Below are 18,790 nucleotides of genomic sequence, written 5' to 3' on the forward strand. Positions count from 1 at the left end.
TTTGAGAACCCTGCGCTAAGTGGATGCAAGAGTTGAGAGTCTGCGTGTGGAGGGTGAAGTTGAGAAGATCCTACAGACCATATGGTGACACTATGGCTATGTTTACACCATAACCTGTGTCAGCAAAACTTATGTCACTCAAGGGTGTGACTATGCCCCCCCCAGCGATGTAAGTTTCACAGACATAAGCATTCGTGTGCACGGTGCCATGTCGGCGGGAGAGCTTCTGCTACTTGTAGAGGTGGGGTTTTTATGCCAACGGGAGAGCTCTTGCCCATCGACACAGAGTGTCTTCAGCAGATGCATTACAGTGGCACAGCTGCCGCAGCGGCACTGTGCATATCGACATGGCCTTATTCCTAGACCCAGCTGTGAAGCGCTGGGGAGAGCCTGAGAAATGCCAAGTATTAAATGCCTCTGTTTGGTGAGATGGGTCCTGCCCGTGAGCTTTAGGGAAAGGGGTGCCGGAGACGGAACACGCTTCCTTCACTTGGGGTAGGAGGAATTAACTGGTCTGTACTCTGAGCCTGTAATAGGGTCTTCTTGCTGCCATCGCTTCCTGGATAACTTGTCCGTTACGAAAACTTTCGATACAAAAACAGCCTCCGTTTCTCGGAGTTGGCAAGTGATTTGAAGTTCATCCAGTAATCTCTATCCAGTTGCTAAGAGGAGTCCTCCCTCTAGGCAGCCTTTATGCTGGGCTGTCCCCCAGCTCTGGTTGCAGGTACCTAGTAGAATGCCCTTATCCCACTGCCCACCTCTGCTCGGCTGCAAGGGACTCCATCCATTCTGTGGGTAAGGACTATATTCCCTGCGTGACCGCATTCAGAGCTGCACACTGATCGCCAAGGGGAAGCGGGGAGGGTTTGCTGAGCGAGAGCTAAGGTTCAGTCTCTTCCTGTACTGAGCTCAGATTGACCCTGACACTCGAGACACGTAGCTGGAATTCGGATACTTGCACGTTGGTCCTGAAAAAAAACACAACAACCCCCCAGTCCTTGGCTGGAGCCTTGCTGGGATTGCTCAGGGGAGGTGGGAGGGAGCGGTTGCTCCAGGCGGCTCTTCCAGCCAAGCCTGATTAATCTCTTCTCTTCTTCTTCCTCCCTTCCACTTCTCCTAAAATATGGCCTTCCAGGAGGCCACTGGGGTGGGAGCAGCGCTAAGGGAGGCTGCACCTGCACTGTGTGGGCTGCGTTGACTCTTATTAACCTTCCTGAAAGGAAGCTGTGGCCAGTAATAGACGACCGCCAGCAGGCTAAGGAGTGGTGCTGTCTGTCCAGTGCTGCTTTTATAGCTGCTGCTGGGAATCCTCACGGCAAAGAACAGGCGTGGGCCGGAGCCGTGGCAATTCTGGTGCTGCCTCCCAGTCAGGGCTCGCGCAGGCTGTTTGAAAGGCTCCGATGAAGTCAGTGGGACGCACAGTTATTGGCCACCCCCTACTTAGCTGGTTATTCCAGGGACGTCCCGAGGCTTGGTAGCTGCAAGGTGTCTTGGGCTGTGGCGCTTAAATTGGGCTGCAGTTTACAAGCTGGGTGGAGGCTGGACCTACTGTCTCCCTGTAATGCTCCTGCAGGTCTGTCTGGGGCAGGGCCCCGCTTCCCACGTTCTGGACCTTGCCAAGCCCAATGGACCCTGGTCCTTGGCTGAGCTCTGAGTCACAAGTCCCTCTCTGAGGAGCAGGGAAGGCGAGGTCTGACCATTTTCAGACAATGCCAAGGCCCAGATTTGGCCAAGAGCTAGAAATGTTAGATGAGGCTATTGTGTGTGTGTGTGGTCCTTGCCTAGCTCGCCTGGGCAGTGGGGCATCAGAACTGCCTGACACTGCTCGCACATCCCATTGAAAAGGCTTTCAGGCAGGTGCTCAAGAGGGAGACAGTCTCTGAGCGGGAAGTTAGCGAGAGTCCTCACCCTTCCCTGCAATGCTGGGGAGAAGGGGGACATGTAAATTGTGAGATCTTCTTGGGCCCTGTAAATAGGGATGCAACTGAACTTTTTTTGTATGCGCTGTCCAAGCCTATGGAGGCAGCGCCGGCCGAAGACTTTGGGATGGGCCCCGTGTAACCACCTCTGGGGGCTACAAGAGAGTCAGTCTTGCACTGCTGAGCTCCGTGACATGTGACGCTGTCTTGTTTCTCTCGTCTTCCTCCTAGACTGTGGAACATGGGTTCCCCAACCAGCCGAGCTCTCTGGCCTACGACCCCAAGCTGCGAATTATGGCTGTTGGCACCAAATCAGGGGCTGTGAAAATGTATCCTTTCCAGGGCACGCCCTCGTGGGACTCTCCGGAAAGGGGCGGAAGGTAAGGTCACCTCCTGCCAGCTGGGGTGCAGACTCGCCGTAGCTACAAATGGGCCTGACATGGCCACTGCACACAGCTCCAGTGTTGTGTTGGTCTCATTCGAACTCTTTGGCTAACTGTAGACACTGGCTTGGTCTGCTCTGTTCACCTTGGCAGGTGCTAGCTAAGCATTTCGTATGGTTTCTCAAAATACCTCGCAGGCCAAATGGCTGGGACCTGGGGGAATGATTCAGCCTTGGCTTAGGCAGAAGCATTCCTTCCTGGCTCCAGAAGGTGTTGGGACCACTCTACGCTAGGGCTGTATTTCAGCTCAGCCCACTGTGGTTCTAGGATTAATATGACTGCTGATCTCGATTCAGTAGCTCATCTGCAACTTTGAAAATGGGAACCTCTGGCTGAGAGCCTGTAGTGCTGGTCGGGAAAGTGGGGTTTCTTGTCCCATGAAATAGCCTTGAGTATTGTGAGCTTCCCAGCTGATGTCCTGGGGCTCGGACCCTGGTTGACTGCATTGTCCAGATGAGAGTGAAAATTCAGGCTTACAGCATGGAACTTTCAGTTACTTTTCTTGTCTCTGCAAAATCTCACAGCGGTGATTGCAACCAAGCTTAAGGCCTGGATTAACTGCTTCACTTTGGTGCCCACCCAGAGCCGAAGGCTGCAGAGCCTGTAGCTTTGGAGGACTGTGCATAGCCCTCTTGGAAGCAAGGCTAGGCTGCGTCATGAGCATTGTGCCCACTGCGAATGGGTGTGTTCTTGCTGTGCACGCGAGTTTGCTAGTGCCTGGCTTCTTGTGGGTGTGGTTTGTTTATACGCATCTAAAATTTGGAAAACAAGGGTGCCGTACTGTTCCAACCTTCTTTGGCAGGTGAGAGTGGAGGGGATGGGGTGGAGCAGAGTGGCTCGAGGTGGGTGGGAGGACAGCCAGCATCTGGGAAAGGTGTCTGTGTGGAGGGGGTGTAGATCTTAACCTCCGAGTGCCCACATTGGAGGTAGTGTTTGGAGCACAGAACTGGAGCTCAGGACCTCTTAGTTCTGACACTGATCCCTTCTGTTCATGGGTCCTCGCTTGTGCCTCTAGTTTTCCCCATCTGTTAAACAGGGATGATGGTGTTTACCTGCTTCTCAGGAGTGTTGTTGCGTAAGGGTTAGTCACCACGCCTTGGGGATGGGAAGTGAAGTCATGGCTGCATGGGCCAGGTTGGGGTGGGGGAGGGGAAGGCTGCTTGTGCTCCAGATAGGGTGGGCAGGGGGGGAGCGCCCGCCCTCTCCCTGCAAGGGTGTTGCTGCAAATCGGTCTTGCCAAGATTCCAGCCTCTGCACTCAGCTGTCTGTGCAGAGCAGTGACTCAGAGTTGATCCTCCAGCTCTCAGCAGGGGCATGGCTTTTTCCTCTTCTAGCATGTTTCCTACTCCTTGCCTAGCAACCGGCCCTCTGGTAAATAGCTGAATGGCCGCGTATGGGCCTTGGCTTGGCAAAGTGGTCATAGAAACCAGCTTGCGGGTAGGGGCAGACGTGGAAGCAGTGACCAAATGGCAGCCTCGCGTCTGATGCCAGCGAGCCTTGCCATCCTGTGCTCTCCTCCTGCCTCCAGCCGTGGTGGCAGTGGCTTTCCTGCCATGGCTCTACTTTCTGCCCTTAATGGACGGGGTAAAACAGTGCCCACGTGAGCCAAAGGGGCCACCTGATTGAAGCTCTTAGATTTCCTTCAAGTGTGGCAAACCAAACGCCTCTCTGCGGTCCCTCGCTTTAAGCACAAGCCTGCCCTGTTGGCATAACCGGGTTATAGCTTGCCCTGGGCATCGGGGATCTCTCCATGGAGAGCCAAAACCAGGGCCTACATGGATCTCTGCAGCAGCTAGGCTGTCTGGCTGTGTGTGTGTGGATGGCTGAGTAGAGGATAAATCCAAACTCCTCATTCCCAAAGGGTGGGAAAGGAAACAGCTGAACTTGCTCAATCTTCCAAAAATACGGCGTGTGACTTATGAATGGAGTCCACCTCCGCTCTAAGTAGACGTAGTGTCATTGCTCACCGTGGAGCGGTGCGTAGGGGAAACGGCAGATCAGGCACTAAAAATTGACATTCTCGGATCCCGCTGGTGACCTGCAATAGGGAGAACGTTCATGCTCGCACTCTTCCTCTGCTGGTGGGTTCCCCGCTGCGTCCCTCCAGCTCTCTTCGCGGTGCTGTGATGCTGTTCATTTCCTCTCTCCATGAAGAATACGTGCCAAGGGCAAGTCGGGATTGAGCAGTGATGCAGGCTGGGGAGAAGGAGCAGATGTGTGTGTTTCTTCCTCCTCCTGATCCAACAAACCTTCAGCCCAGGGGTTTATTTAAGGAGCACAAATTGCAGGTTGAGGATGACAAATTGCAGAGGTGGTTGGGGAGAGCAGGACTGGTGGGGACACACTGGGCCAGCTGCCGTCTGGGGTGCCAGGTACTTGGTGTTTAAAGCTCCTTGCCTGGTGTTTGTCTTTTTGTTCTTCTACCTCTGCAAACAATCTGGGAAAGGCGAACCTGGAATGGGGACCACTAGCCTGCCAAGTGGGCTTACAAGAAGCTGTAGGGGTCCCTCTCTCCCCCAAACGAGTAGGGCAGAGTTATTAGCAAGGCCTAATAACCTGAGCTGGAAATCTGGGTTCTACATAGATTGGCAGGACTTTGGGAGAAGGAACTGTGGGGTGGGTTTTTTTGTTTGTTTGTTTGTTTGTTTGTTTTTTGTTCTGTTAGTACAGGGCCTAGCATAGTGGAGTGCTGACCCACGGCGGGCTCATAAGTGCTACACCTCTACCCCGATATAACACAAATTTGGATATAACGCGGTAAAGCAGCGCTCCAGTGCGGCGGGGCTGCACGCTCCGCCAGATCAAAGCAAGTTCACTATAACGCGGTTTCACCTATAACGCGGTAAGATGTTTTGGCTCCTGAGGACAGCGTTCTATCGGGGTAGAGGTGTATGTTGTTACAAATAATAAATGTGTCCATACATGGAGCTCACAAGTCTGTGTCCAATTAGGAGCTGGATTTTTCTGAAAAAATAATACATGTACGTCCAGCTTAAACTGCAATCAGTTAAATGCTGAGGCCCACCCGATTCTTGTGCATCACAGCCCAGGGCTTGGACCACACTTGTTAGCAAATACGCTGTTTTGTTTTGTTTTTGTTCTCTGCAGTGCAGAGGAAAGACTGCTCTCCAGAGGCAAGATATGGGCCCAAACCACAGCCTTAGAAATGGGGTGTCTGCATGCGGCTACCAGCACATCTTTTGCAGGGATGCCGCTATGCATTTGTTTTTATTACCATTGTCTGGGAGCCCCAATAATGGACCGGAACGCCCTGGACAGCAGCCTAATGATTCAGGCTGGCGTTTTCAGGGAATCAGGGCGCAGCCTTACAGGGATCCTTTGGGAAAGGGCCTTTCCCAGCTCTGAGGTTAACTGGCTGCCCCTGAATCGAGCGTCTGTCTCGAGCAGTTGTGGGCGGGGGGAAGCTGACCCATTGTATCCAGGGCATCCTTGACCAGTCTGCTGCACATAGCCAAAGGCATTCGGAGGAGAGGGGAGCTGGCATGTTCTGTGAGGCCTGGCAGAGAGCATCCTTTGTTGCTTGCTGTGTGGAGGGACTTCAGAGGGCTTGCTGGCTGCAGGCCAGGAATCAATTTGTCCCAGGGGTTTTGAGGCTCTGTTCTCCGGGCCCCGCCCCGCAGGAATGCGAGGGGGTGTTAGTCAGAAATTGGTCGGACGTGCTGGACAGGACAAGGTGCAGAACTGGCCCTGTCCTAGCCGTAGGATCTTCTCCCAGCACCACTGCAGCCTCTCTGCATGGGAGGGGGGAGGAAATGGAAGACCCAGTCACTGTGTGCGCATCCGGGAGGGGCTCCCTTTATTCAGCGTCCTAGCACAAAGCTGGCATTTCTTTTCATTGTGTACCAGGCCTGAATGCCGGCCCAGCTGCGACGTCGCTGGCCATGCAGCCAGAAGATGGCTCTGTTTGTCCCCAGAGCAGAGAGCTGAGTTGACAGGCACAACAGACTGTGTGTGTGTGTTGGCACCAGTATGTTGCCCTGGCAACTCGCCCTCCTCCCACGCCCCAGTTACACAAAACTGACCTTGGAGCACAGATGCTTGTACAGGTCGAGTTTAGCTCTAGAGAACCTGTTCTGGCCTGGCACAAGTTGTTCCTTTAGGGCTTGTCTACATCACAAAGTTGCAGCGCTGGTGAGGGTTACAGCGCTGCAACTTAGGAGGTGTACACATCTGCAGGGCATCACCAGCGCTGCAACTCCCTGTTTGCAGCGCTGGCCGTACTCCTGTTTTGTCTCGGGTGTAGAGGATCCAGCGCTGGTGATCCAGCGCTGGTAATCAAGTGTAGACACTTACCAGCGCTTTTCTTGACCTCCGTGGAATAAGCAGGTATCCCAGCATACCTGAGGAAGCCTCTGGTAATCAAGCAGGTCTCCTTCCCTGCGGTTTGCTCTCGCAACCCCCGAACTCCCGAGCAAGCAGGTCTCCTTCCCTGCGGTTTGCTCTCGCGTTCCCTGAATCCCGGAGCAAGTAGGTCTTCTTCCCTGCGGTTTGCAGGGGGGTTCGGGAAACGCGAGAGCAAACCGCGGCGAAGCTGGTCTCCTTCCCCAGTTTGCTCTCGCGTTCCCCGAACCCCCTTGAAGCCGCCCAACAGCGCTGCAGTGTGGCCACATCTAACACCACTTGCAGCGCTGGTTGCTGTAAGTGTGGCCACTCTGCAGCGCTGGCCCTATACAGCTGTACTAATACAGCTGTAACAACCAGCGCTGCAAAATTGTAGATGTAGACATACCCTTACTTGATGGGGGAATAAAACATACCCTTCCTCAGGAGTTGTACTTGAGCTGGTCCATGTTAACCATACGTGTGCTGGCGGTACTGCCTAACTGGCGTGCAAATAGCCATCTAGACGGTAAGCTCCTTGGGGCAGGGACCATCTCTGTTCTATGCTGTGCACCCCTACTGGGTGACACGCAGTAACAGTACGAATAACTGGGCAGGGACGGCCTCCGTGCCTTTTCTCTCACTCCATCCTGGTTTGGGTTAGCAGCATAAAAGCTCCTCCCTTCATCGCCAAAGGAAAGCCACCGTTGCCAGGTCATGTAGCCTGTATCTGAAGCTATTGCTTTTGACAGGGCTGGCTAGAGCCGCTTTAGCATCGGCTGGGTGGATTGTACCCAGCAAGGAATAGCCTCAGTTGGGTAAGACTGAACATCTGCCAGTGGCAGTGGATAACTTAGACAAAGTGAGCGGCTTCCCATTCCCCTTGCTCCCAATCTCCAAGCCCACTTCTCCATGGGAGCAAGAGCTGGGTCCAGGAGGGTCAGCGCCTGCTAGCTCAGCGCAATTGGTGGAAGCAAGATCCTAACTAACTGCTGGCTGCACCGACTGTTTCTTTCCCCTTTGTTTTAAACCTGCTGCTTATCAATTGAATTGGGTTCTTGTGGTTATGTGAAAGGGTAGATAACGCTTCCCTGTTTGTTTTCTGCACACCAGTCATGATTTTATAGACCTCTATTCTTCCCCCCAACCCCAACTGTCTGTTCCAAGCTGAACAGTCCCAGGCTATGGAAGCTGTTCCATTCCCCTGATCATTTTTGTTGCCCTTCTCTGTACCTTTTCCAATTGTGATATCTTTTTTGATATCACAATTGGAAAAGGTGTGACCAAGTCTGCACGCAATATTCAAAGCATCAGTGTCCCATGGATTTATATAGTAGCATGGTTCCTAAGATTGTTAGCTTTTTTTGACTGCCTCTGTACGTTGATGGGATGTTTTCAGAGAACTGTCCACAATGGCTCAAAGGTCTTTCTCATGTGGTAACAGCTGATTTAGACTCCATCATTTTGTATGTATAGTTTTGGGAAAACAAATAATCCCATGTGCATTGCTTTGTAATTAGCAACAGTCAATTTAATTTCCCATTTTGTTGCCCAGTCACCCAGTTTTGAGAGATCCCTTTTGTAACTCCTCACAGTAAACTTTGGACTTACAAAATTACTCAAAATAGTTAGTTATCATCTGCAAACTTTATCACCTCACTGTCTACCCCCCTTTCCAGATCATTTATGAATATTGACCAGCCCCAGTACAGATCCTTGAGGGATGCAGCTATTTACCTCTCTCCACTGTGAAAACTGCCCATTTATTCCTAACCTTTTTCCTATCTTTTAACCAATTACTGATCCATAAGAGGACCGTCACACATCCCATGACTGCTAAATTTTTGTTTAATAGCCTTTAGTGAAGGAACTTGTCAAAGACTTTCTGAAAGTCCAAGTACATCATATCCACTGGATCACCTTTGTCCACATGTTAGACCCCATCAAAGAATTCTAATAGATTAGTGAAGCGTGATTTCCTTTTACAAAAACTCTGTTGACTCTTGTCCAACAAATTGTGGTCATCTTATGTCTGATAATTGTGTCCTTTATTATAGTTTCAGCCAATTTCTTGGTACTGATAGGTTTACTGGCTTGTAATTGCCTTTAAAAAATTAAAAATAAAAATCGACATTACATTCGTCCGCCAGTTATCTGGCTGATTTAAGCAATAGGTTACATTCCACAGTTCTTCGATTTCATATTTGAGTTCCTTCAGAATTCTCCGGTGAATCCCATCTGGTCCTGGTGACTTACTGCCGTTTAATTGTCCGATTTTGTTCCAAAACACTCCATTCCTCCTGAGTTGGCCAAAGAAATGAGCTGCGTATGCGGAAATGCAGGGGCCTGGTTTTCACTCTGACTGGCTCCATTGGAGAACTGGGTTCCAGCTTCCCCTCCTCCCACAGCAACTTCGCTTTAGAAAGCTGCAGGCCCCTCCCAGCAGACTCCTCCAAGGGCTTGTTCCACATTGGGGTCAGCAACCTTTGGCCTGTGGCCCCTGGATGACTGTTAAGCTCTTTTTGCAGAGAGAGGCACCCGGGGGAGACTTCTTTGAGGTTGGGGATTGGGTGTCTGGATCAACCCTTCATCGCTGGCCATCCAACGATTGAAGACACTGGGGTGAAGTGTTCTGCCCAAGGCCATGCAGCAGTGACTTCAGCGCTCGGAGGGAAAGTCCTTAATGTGGGGGGTTCCCCCAATCCTAGCCTGACTTGGAGACAGAAATAGCTTAAATCAGCCACTTCCGATTGGGGCCTGGGCAAGGCTGGTTTCTACCCCCAGTGGCTTGAGGTGTTGTCAAGAGGCTGCTGAATTCCAGTGGATCTGGATACATACCTGGGCCTTGTATAGAGCTGCTGTGTGCCATTAAGGAAGCCTGTCATTCCAGTGCACAACGGCCTTTCCCTTCTCCAGGGGCTGTTTCCAGAGGACGAGTCTCATTCTGGGACTGCAGTGGGGTAGAGAGAGGTGCTGGAAGTCTTGTGTAGCCAGGAGAACAATGCAGCTGTGTCCATTGGCACAGGGAGGCTAGGCTTCAGTTGCCTCAGGTTACCTAGGTTAGCGGTACCTGTTAGTGACCCGTCCAAGCCTGCTTGGGAGGACAGAAACAGACCTTCGTTGGATGCCCTCCTGTCTTGCTGCCTCTCGATCTGGTGACACACCACGGCTGTCCTGTAGATGAGGGCTAAAGGTGTGCCAAATGATTCACTAGCAGTAACTAGTGGAATGGTGCACGCTAGGCCCGTCACAGATCTGGTGTTAACCCCTTATAACCCTGACTGGTGGTGGAGGGAGGAGGAATGACATCCTTTTTCCCCAGCCCTTCTGGGTGTCGTACACCTATTGCACCCTGTTACAAGAGCTCACATCTGGGCTTGTGTCTGGGAGGCTCAGCTCACTGGACGTCCTCTTACTGCTAATTCACCTTCAGTGGATAAGGCTTATTGTTGAAAGCAGATGTCAATGGCTTGGTCCTGCAAGAATACTTGGCACTTTCAGAATAGTCCTGACCTGAGGTGGTCCCTAGTCAGCCTGGTTATCCGTCGGATCCCCTATATTTGAGGGCAGGTTTTCTCTCCGATAGCATGTAACTTAACTTCTCTGGCAGTGCCAGTGTGGAAAGGGCGCTGGTGGTCTTACCCACTAGGACTCAGCTTACCCAGGCTATAGGCAGGCTCGCTCTTGAGCTGCTTCCGGTGAAGCTGTGCAAGAAATAATGAAATGGTGGGGGAATGCCGGGGGGAAAAGCTAGTGCAAACACTCACAGTAAAAAAAAAAAAGCCACTCTGGGGGTGTGGTTTCAGCACTTCACGCAGCTCTGGAGAACTAGCAGCAGCGTGGAAGGCTGCTCTGACACTGTTTTGAGCTCAGTCTTTAAACTCCTACAACTGGCTCCAGCGTTGCTGTGAAATGTAGAACAGTAGCTGTGCAAACCACAGCCTGATGCAAACGAGCACCGCTGTGGATAATGTTGACAGTGGGGGGAAGGGAGGAGAGCTAATAACCCTTCTCTTCGTGTACATGGATCTGTGGGGCACGTGTGTGTGGTGAATTCAAGGGATCTACCCCAGGAATATTAAAAGCTTTCAATTCCCTATATTACTGCTTAGCTAGAGTGCTTAGTGGGTCTTTTTTTCAGGCATTGCTATTGTTAACTCTTCACTCTCCCCCAGACATTAAAGTACTGGCAGGATGCGTGTGTGCCTGCGCTTGACAAAAGAGAATACTGAACATGGAAACTTTCCCCGTCAGAATTACCATGAAAAGTGTTTTGTGTTTCTTTATGGCCTGGGCCTGGGCTGTCAGGTGAGCTGCTGGAACTGCGTAGCAGTAGAAGTGAAAGTGACCCATCTGTTTTACCTACTTAAGCTGAGCGAAGTGCAAAAGTAAATGAGAGTTTCAATGTGTTTTTGGTTTTGAGGTGTTAAAAGCGAGGGGTATGTGTGTTGTCGTGCTGCAGTAGTCAATGGAAAGCTTTCATTATGCAACAGTCCTCCCTCTGATCTGCTCGGCCTGGCTTTGGAGGGAGTCTGCAGCCCTCCTCCTGTACAGTTGTTGCGAGCGTCCGTGGTCCTGTGGAATAGAGCTGTACAGATGGTCAAGTCACACCTAACCGTTGTCTGCAGATGCTATTATATACCAGATTTGGCTTAACTGGCTTCGAATAGCTCTTGCTCATTGTAGTCCCTGCTCCATTCTCCTATGTATCTGAGGGACCTTGATTACCTAAAAAGGTAATTTTGACCACATTTTACTAAACAAACCTAAGACTTAAAACACTAGAACGATGGGACCAGAGTTCTAAACAAAGCAGGGTTGTGCATGAGAATCTGGAAGCAACAGTCAGTAGCTTGCTGCCCATGCCCAACCTGAGGGAAGTGCAGATAGTAACCAGCGTGGTGTCTGAAACGCAAAGCAGTCCACCTTGTTTGTAACGAGAGCATAAGGAAATCTCCCTGGTAGTGTCGCTCTTAATGAGCGCTTCGCCCGCACTCTGGCACAAGTGTGCATCTCTCTTGCCATTGGGGTTCCTGTTAAAGCTGGTGTGAAGTTACTCCAGTACGCTCCTGTGGGAGACGTGCACTGCTTCGGTACCAGCTCTGTGGCTGGAGGGCACTGCTCTCCAATTCCTTGTAGCACTAGCTACTGTCCCTGGTTGCGTTGCAAAGTAGGTGCCAAAGGTTCTCCAACATCATCCTAGTGGCTGGACAGAATGCTGTCAAGTGGGAGCAGAGAGCAAATGCTCCTTTAGATGCTGCCATGGGATTGCTGCCTTTGAGGATCAAATTCCTTCTGGATTTGTATTCCTGCCTGTCTCGCATGGCTTCAGTTCTGGTCCTGGAGCTCTAGCAGCCTTTTTCCCTGTAATGTCCTGTCTCAGCTGGGGCATTAGCAGTTTCCCCTCTGCAGGGAGCTCACCAGTTCCTGCTACAGAAGGCTCTTTGGTGATCATGAATGCAGATAGGCTAACTGCCAGCGTGGGATCATTTTAAACTCCTCCCATCGGCAGCCTCTAATTGCTGTTGTGGCGTCTGTAGGACTTCCAGCTGTGGTAGTCTGGAAGCATCCACTGCTAGCATCCCCTTGCTCTAAGGCTGCCTTTGTGGAGTGTGCAGTCTCCCTTGAAGAGATCCTGTCTCCTGCTAACGTGCAGTGTCTTTATTGGGGGGAATTTGTTGTAAGCTTCCAACTGAAACGTAGCTTTTGGTTAACGCTGGTGCACTGCTTGCTGCTCCAGCCAAGATGCATGTAGGAGTCAGCAGGATCTTAATGAGTGCATAGGCAGAGTTTTAGAATGAGGCTTACGATAACGAGTTTGAGCAGAGGGACAGTCACCTTGCCTCTGGTGCTGTCCTGTTGGAGACACTTAGTGAGATGGTGTATATCGAATTAGCATGTAACACAAGTACATTGCCTAAACCTTTATAAATGACCAGATTTACAGGCTTCTCTCTGTAAAAGATACTGATGACATCAAATGCATAAAGCTGAAGCCTTTGATGCACTTGCAGTATAGCAAATTCTCCTTTCACTGGCACTCTGAGTTTATCACAGTAGAGGATTTTGTGATAGGTGATAACATATATGCAAACTGTTGGGTTTAAAAAAATAAAATCCACTGCTTGCATTAGGCTCCTCTGTAAATTGTTTGCTGCCAGCTGTATTTTCCTGTGTGGTTAAACATTTGGATGCTGTGAAGTGAGCCCCGGAAATGAGGTCAGATAAACAAATGAGGAAATGCCTTTAGAGAAGGAACACTATCACACTGAGCTGGTCTTTCCCATGCTGCCTTATCTGTTACTAAAACACCTTTTAAAGCGGCACCGAAAGAGAGCGACTTAAGCAGAATGTCTTTTGACACCTTGCTTGGCTTGAATGCCAACAGACTGGTGGGTTTCACTTTCGAGTTCTCTTGCACCTGCCTTGTGCAGTTAGGGTGACCAGATGTCTCGATTTTTATAGGGACAGTCCTGATTTTTTTAATCTTTCTAATATAGGCTCCTATTCTCCCCCACACCCCGTCCAGATGTTTCACGTTTGCTGTCTGGTCACCCTATGTGCAGAAGTAGGTTGGGTGGAGGGAATACTTGCGTCTAGAACTCTCCCTGGAATTTAAATAGAAACGGTCCAGGACTTGGATTTATTTGCAGCTCCCTCTGACAAGCCTACACTTGGGCTGCAAAATCCCTAATGAAGCCTGGGTGTTTTGGCTTTTATCTTTGGGTTTCTGCACTAGCTGGTTAAAACCTCACCCTACTCACCATCCTGGAGAGCATGCATCCGCGTGGCAAATCCATTGCCAGGCAGCCTTGCATTTAAAATAGTCCTCAAAGAACAAGACTTTCAAAGCCTTGGCAGTTCTGTTGTGAATTTGCCTGGCTCAAACACTGTAAAACGAGCAATGTAAGCCTTTTCCTAACAGCTTCCTCCGCTAGCTGAACAGCTCCTCAAACACCCTTCTGCGTGGGGCCTGTGGCAACTGCATCCTGTCCAGAAACTCATCCACTGGGGCTAAGTCTGGCCCTGTGTTGTGGCACCAATGGGTGACTGCTGATGATTTATGTAGATGGCATTGCAGGGGTTGCGCTAATTTATTGCTGCTTTCCTGCCGGAGGGGAGAGCCTGAGAGGAGGGGAAAGACATTTAATTGTGGTGCTTTGGAGCCCACAGCCTGGCTTTTCATGGGGCCTGGTCTCTCCTCCTTGCAGAGATGCTTGCAAAATGTTGCAGAGAGCTGCATCTATTCAGACTAGTGGTTGGTTGGTTCCCTTTGAGAAGGGCTGTTTCTTTTTGCAACTCTGCAGCTTGCTTTTCAGGTCTGGCTTTTCCACACCTTCCTGACCATAAAGCTTAGTGTGAAGGTGAGGGTTATTTAATATTTCGAAATATTAGAAATGACAATTTCCTAAATTACAGTGTTACATCCAGCACAGGTGAGTTGTATATTAGATCTTGTCTTGACAGATAAGTGGAATTGATCACAGATCATAGAAGAAAAGGGAAGTTGATAGTAATGAATAGAAATCAGAAGCTAGAAATTGTAGAAAATTGATAAGGAAAGCAAAGGGACACATGAAGAAATCTGCGTCCAGCAGAGAGGATGACAATAAGGAGGAGTTTTTGAAGTATACTAACATCAAAAAGAATCTTAACAAAGGTATTGGTCAATTACTAGATGAAAATGGTAGACTCATCAATAGTGCAGGAAAATGCAGAAGTGTTCAATTAATATTTATGTTCTGTACTAGGGTGGGCTTGGGGGACAAATATAGTCATACCATGTGACCCACTTTGCTTTTGGTGTCACTAGTACCTCTGGAGTATGTTAAACAGCAGCTACTAAAGTTAGACGTATTTAAATCACCAGGTCAGATAACTTTCATCCAAGAGTATTTTAAAAGAGCTGGCTGAGGAGCTCATTAGACTGTTAATTTTGGGTTTTGTTTTAATAAGTTTTTGGAAAATGGGATGTTCCAGGAGACTGGAAGAAAGCTAATTTTGTGCCAATATTTAAAATGAGTGATCAGGATGATCCGGATAATTCTAGGCCTGGCAGTTTGACATAGATCCTGGGCAAGATAATGGAGTGGCTGATATGACACTCTATTAATTTAAGGCAGGTAACTAATTCCAATCAATGTGGATTGATGAGGAATAGCGCCCGTCAGCCAAGCTTGTGAAAAAGGGAATCGTGTTTGGTTGATAAAGGCACTAGTGTTGTTGTAATATACTTAGACTTCTGTAAGGCATTTGCCTTGGTGTCCCATGACATTTTGATTAAAGAATGATATAAAATTAACATGGCACACATTAAATGGATTTAAAAATTAGCTCACGGCTAGGTGTCAATGTAACTGTAAATGGAGAGTGATCAAGTGGTTGTGTTTCTAGTCGGGTGCTGCAGGCGTTGGTGCTTGCTTGGTCCTACTCTTGTTTAACACCTTTATCAATGACCTAGAAGAAAGCAACATAAAATCATCATTAAAGTTCCCAAATGACCCCAAAATTGGGGGAGTGATAAATGAAGAGGACAAGAAACTGAAATAGAGCAATCTGGATCGCTTGGTAAGCTGAGCACAAGCAAACAATACGCATTTTAATATGGCCAAAGTTATGCATCAAAGGGCAAAGAATGCAGGCCAGGGTTACGGGATGGTGGAGGGAGACTCTTCTGGGAAGCAGTGACTCTGCAAAGGACTTGGGGTCATGGTGGATAATCAAATGAATGTGAACTCTCTGACGCTGGCGGAAAGGGCTAATGCAATCCTTGAATCCATAAACTGAGGAATTGCGAGTAGGGCTAGAGTGGTTATTTTCTCTCTATTTTTGGCACTGTTGCGACCACCGCGGGAATACTGTGTCCAGATCTGGGGTCCACAATTAATAATGATGATAAATTGGAGCGGATTCAGAGAAGAGCCATGAAAAATGATTCAAGAACTAGAAAAACCTGCCTTATAGTGACAGACTGAAGGAGCTCAATCTATTTACCTTAACAAAGAGAAGATTTAAGGGTGATTTGGTTAGTCTGTGTCTATAACAAATATTTAATAGTGGGCTATTCCATCTAGCAGAGAAAGATCTAACCTGCTCCAATGGCTGGAAGTTGAAGCCAGACGAATTCAGACTGGAGATAAGGTGTTAACAGTGAGTAATTTGATCTTTGGAGCAACTCACCAAGGGTGATGGTGGATTCTCCATCATTGACCATTTTAAAATTGAGATAGGATGTCTTTTGTAAGATCTGCTCTAGGTATTATTTTGGGGAAGTTCTGTGACCTGTGTCATACTGGAAGTGGGACTAGATAACCATGCTGATCCTTTCTGGCTTTTCAATCTGGGAATCCGCTGCTGCGTGCAACCCCCTGAATTGTACCAAGCTTCTGACCGAGCCGGTAGCTGTTCTAGGAGCCCGTCTGCATTTCCCAGTCTGCCATGTGGGGCACCCACCAGTGCACGACTGACTCTTTGGAGTGCTGGCTGGTGTGGGTTAGAGCCTGGCTGTCAGGTAGGCATTATACACTCGGGCTCTTCCAGTGCAAGGTGACCCTGGCCTCCCCCGTGGGCACAAGGTGTGAATGAGGCAGCACTAAGAGGTCGGGAGCAGCGATGCAGTGGCAAGTGTTGTGCCCTCTCGTGACCAGCATCTCTGCCAGGGGAGGGGACTTGTTCCAATTCCAGTGCAAGGCTGTGATCTCCAGGCCTGGGTGGAATGAGCGTGGGATCTTTCTACACTGTTCTGGGTATTTAGGGGAATGAAATGGCTGGGCTACAGTCACTGTTCCCAAAATCCACGTGCTTACAGCCGGCCTGCCCATGGTTCTATTGTGTCACCAAGCCAACGCACCTTGTATCAAACTCCCATGGAGTCAGGAGAGGAAACCTACCAGACTTCCTTGATCTTGTCCGTGCTTGAGTGTAGGACGCTGTGACAACGGGCCAGGGCTGTAATCCCCCCAAGAATGGAATGTTTACCGTACTTCAGCTGTAGTGGCCTGGCTGGATAAGGGATTCCAGTCTTTCTCTGGCTACTTGCTGCTGGAAGCTTTGTAGAGCTGATCCCAGATGGAGCATATTTATACCATTCCAAATCAACCCAAGCCTGCGGTGCTCGGACTAGCTTCTTGTGCAGGACTTTCCTGTGGGCAGGAAGCAGAGATCCTTGTTGGGGGACCAGGCACTTGCTTAGCATCCAGGGGTGTCTGGCTCTCCAGCAGTTCATGAGCGGGAAGGAGGCTGTCAGGAAGGAGGAATCTGGGCTCAGCCCACTAGCTTACCTAGCACGCTTTGCCTTGCAGCAGGCTTAGGCGTCCAGCCAGGGGACTTCCTGTCTCCGGGCATCTGTATTCCATCTGCAACAGCTGCTTGGATGAGTCGGAAGGGCTCGGTGTGGCGGGTTAAGGGAATGGGAAGCGTTCAAGCTCTATATCACTAAACATTTACTTTTAAGAATCCAAGTTGCTCCTCCTTGCTCTCTGGGCTGCTAATCAGCTTTGAAACCCACATGCAAAACTGAGTTGAGTGGGGGAATCTGAACCCCTCCACCCTCTTTCCCTCTATCCCATGTCTTGGGGCTACTTTCCTCCCCTTCAGTGAAGCAGTGGGAGTTTCAGGGCTGTTTCCTCTCACTGAGTGGTTAATTACTAGCTATTGCCAGTTTATTGAAAACCAGTTACCCTGGCTTTCCAGCTGCTGCCAGCCTCATTAAAACCTCGTCTTCTCTGCCATGGGGGAGGTAGAGTTACTACAGCAAGGGGCCAGCCCCTTCCCTCGCTGCGGTGTGCGTCTGCACCATGGCACTAGTGCACAGTAGCCATGCTGCTGTTTCACCTGTAGTGTAGACGTGGCTGGAGTCTCTTGATCCTTGAACTCAGCAGGTTACTATAAGAGTGACCTGGGGTTCTGCATACAAGCACCTAACCAGTACATAGTGTCTGTTTTTGAGCCTTGTGGGAGCTGGAGGGGGACGTGCCGCTGGTTGTGGGAGCCGTGCGGAGTGGGGTAAGTCCCAAACCTGCTCCCTGGCAGGAGCTCGCGGGCCGGATTAAAATGTCTGACGGGCCGGAGTTTGCCCACCCCTGATCTCAGGTGTCTTGCTGCAGCCTGGCCTTGTGGAAGGCAGGACTGTCAGCATATGTCAGTCCTGTCCTGCAGTGGGCGGAGGTAGCACTGATGGGGCTGAGTTGCGTGGCCCTGCTATCATGTGGGTTAATGTCTCCCAGGACCATAGCTGACCTGGCTCCCTAGTGGTAGAAATTGAACTCAGACCTGCCAGCCCAGGCTGGTCCTGTGCCAATAATCCCTCTTAAACTGCCTTCCTGCAACTGCAGTAGCATGGCTCTGGCAGCTGACTGTGCAGGTAGACTGCGGCTTGGCCTCTGCAGTAGGAAAGCCAGAAGAATGAACCCATGGGAAAGTTCAGGGTCCTAGAGAGCATGAGCGCTAATGCCATTGTGTGTGCCCAAAGGAGCAAAGCTAATTGCAGACATACCCAGCCTATCGCATTACCCATCTTGGGAGCGCCAGCAGTTTGGGATTTTAATTGGGCAATGAAACGAGTTTATGAAAGTGACTTAAATTCATCATGTCACCCTCTTTCCTCCCCATGCTCCTGCTGCATTGCGGACGCGGCGGCAGCTGCTGCTTTACGGAGTCAGGACAATAGCATGAGTGCGGATGGTCCAGGGAACGAATCCAGGTGCAGCCTGTAACTCCAGCCTGCCCCTTCCCTTTGGTCAACTTCAAAGTGGGAGGGTCAAGTCTCCTCCATGCTTGTATAAACCCACATCAGACTAACTGAATCGACCTAGTTTGAATCTTGTCTGGGGAAAGTGTCTCTGGTGAAGATCTGACCAAATCTTCTTCCAAGCATTGGAGATGTTTACACTTGAAATTCTGTGTTTGTACTACACCTCTGCAATACCTTAGGCATAGCATAATCCTCTTCAAGGGGAGTGGCTTTCCCATATCAGCTGTACCCCAGGTTCTGTGGCCTGGTGTTCAGTCAAGGGTTAATCTGTACCCATCCCCAAACTTCTAGGGGAACCTCATGGCAAAGGAGGCACCCCTGGCCCTTGAGCGAGG

At 50.0% G+C, this 18,790-nt stretch overlaps 1 protein-coding gene across 4 annotated transcripts in view; it reads left to right on the forward strand.

Annotated features, from left to right (window-relative positions):
* The window catches only part of LLGL1 (LLGL scribble cell polarity complex component 1), a 64,219-nt gene that overhangs the window by 13,130 nt on the left and 32,299 nt on the right, over nucleotides 1-18,790 (forward strand). For 3 of the 4 annotated variants that reach the window (XM_030576926.1, XM_030576928.1, XM_030576929.1), the window contains exon 2: nucleotides 2,151-2,248. In XM_030576926.1, the coding sequence (XP_030432786.1) occupies nucleotides 2,151-2,248 (98 nt within the window). Of the gene's footprint in view, nucleotides 1-2,150; nucleotides 2,249-10,613; nucleotides 10,618-18,790 lie in introns of those variants that run through there. The other variant, XM_030576930.1, reaches the window with a different exon arrangement.

Source organism: Gopherus evgoodei, chromosome 10 (genome assembly GCF_007399415.2).
Source record: "Gopherus evgoodei ecotype Sinaloan lineage chromosome 10, rGopEvg1_v1.p, whole genome shotgun sequence".
Taxonomy (NCBI): Eukaryota; Metazoa; Chordata; order Testudines; family Testudinidae; genus Gopherus; species Gopherus evgoodei.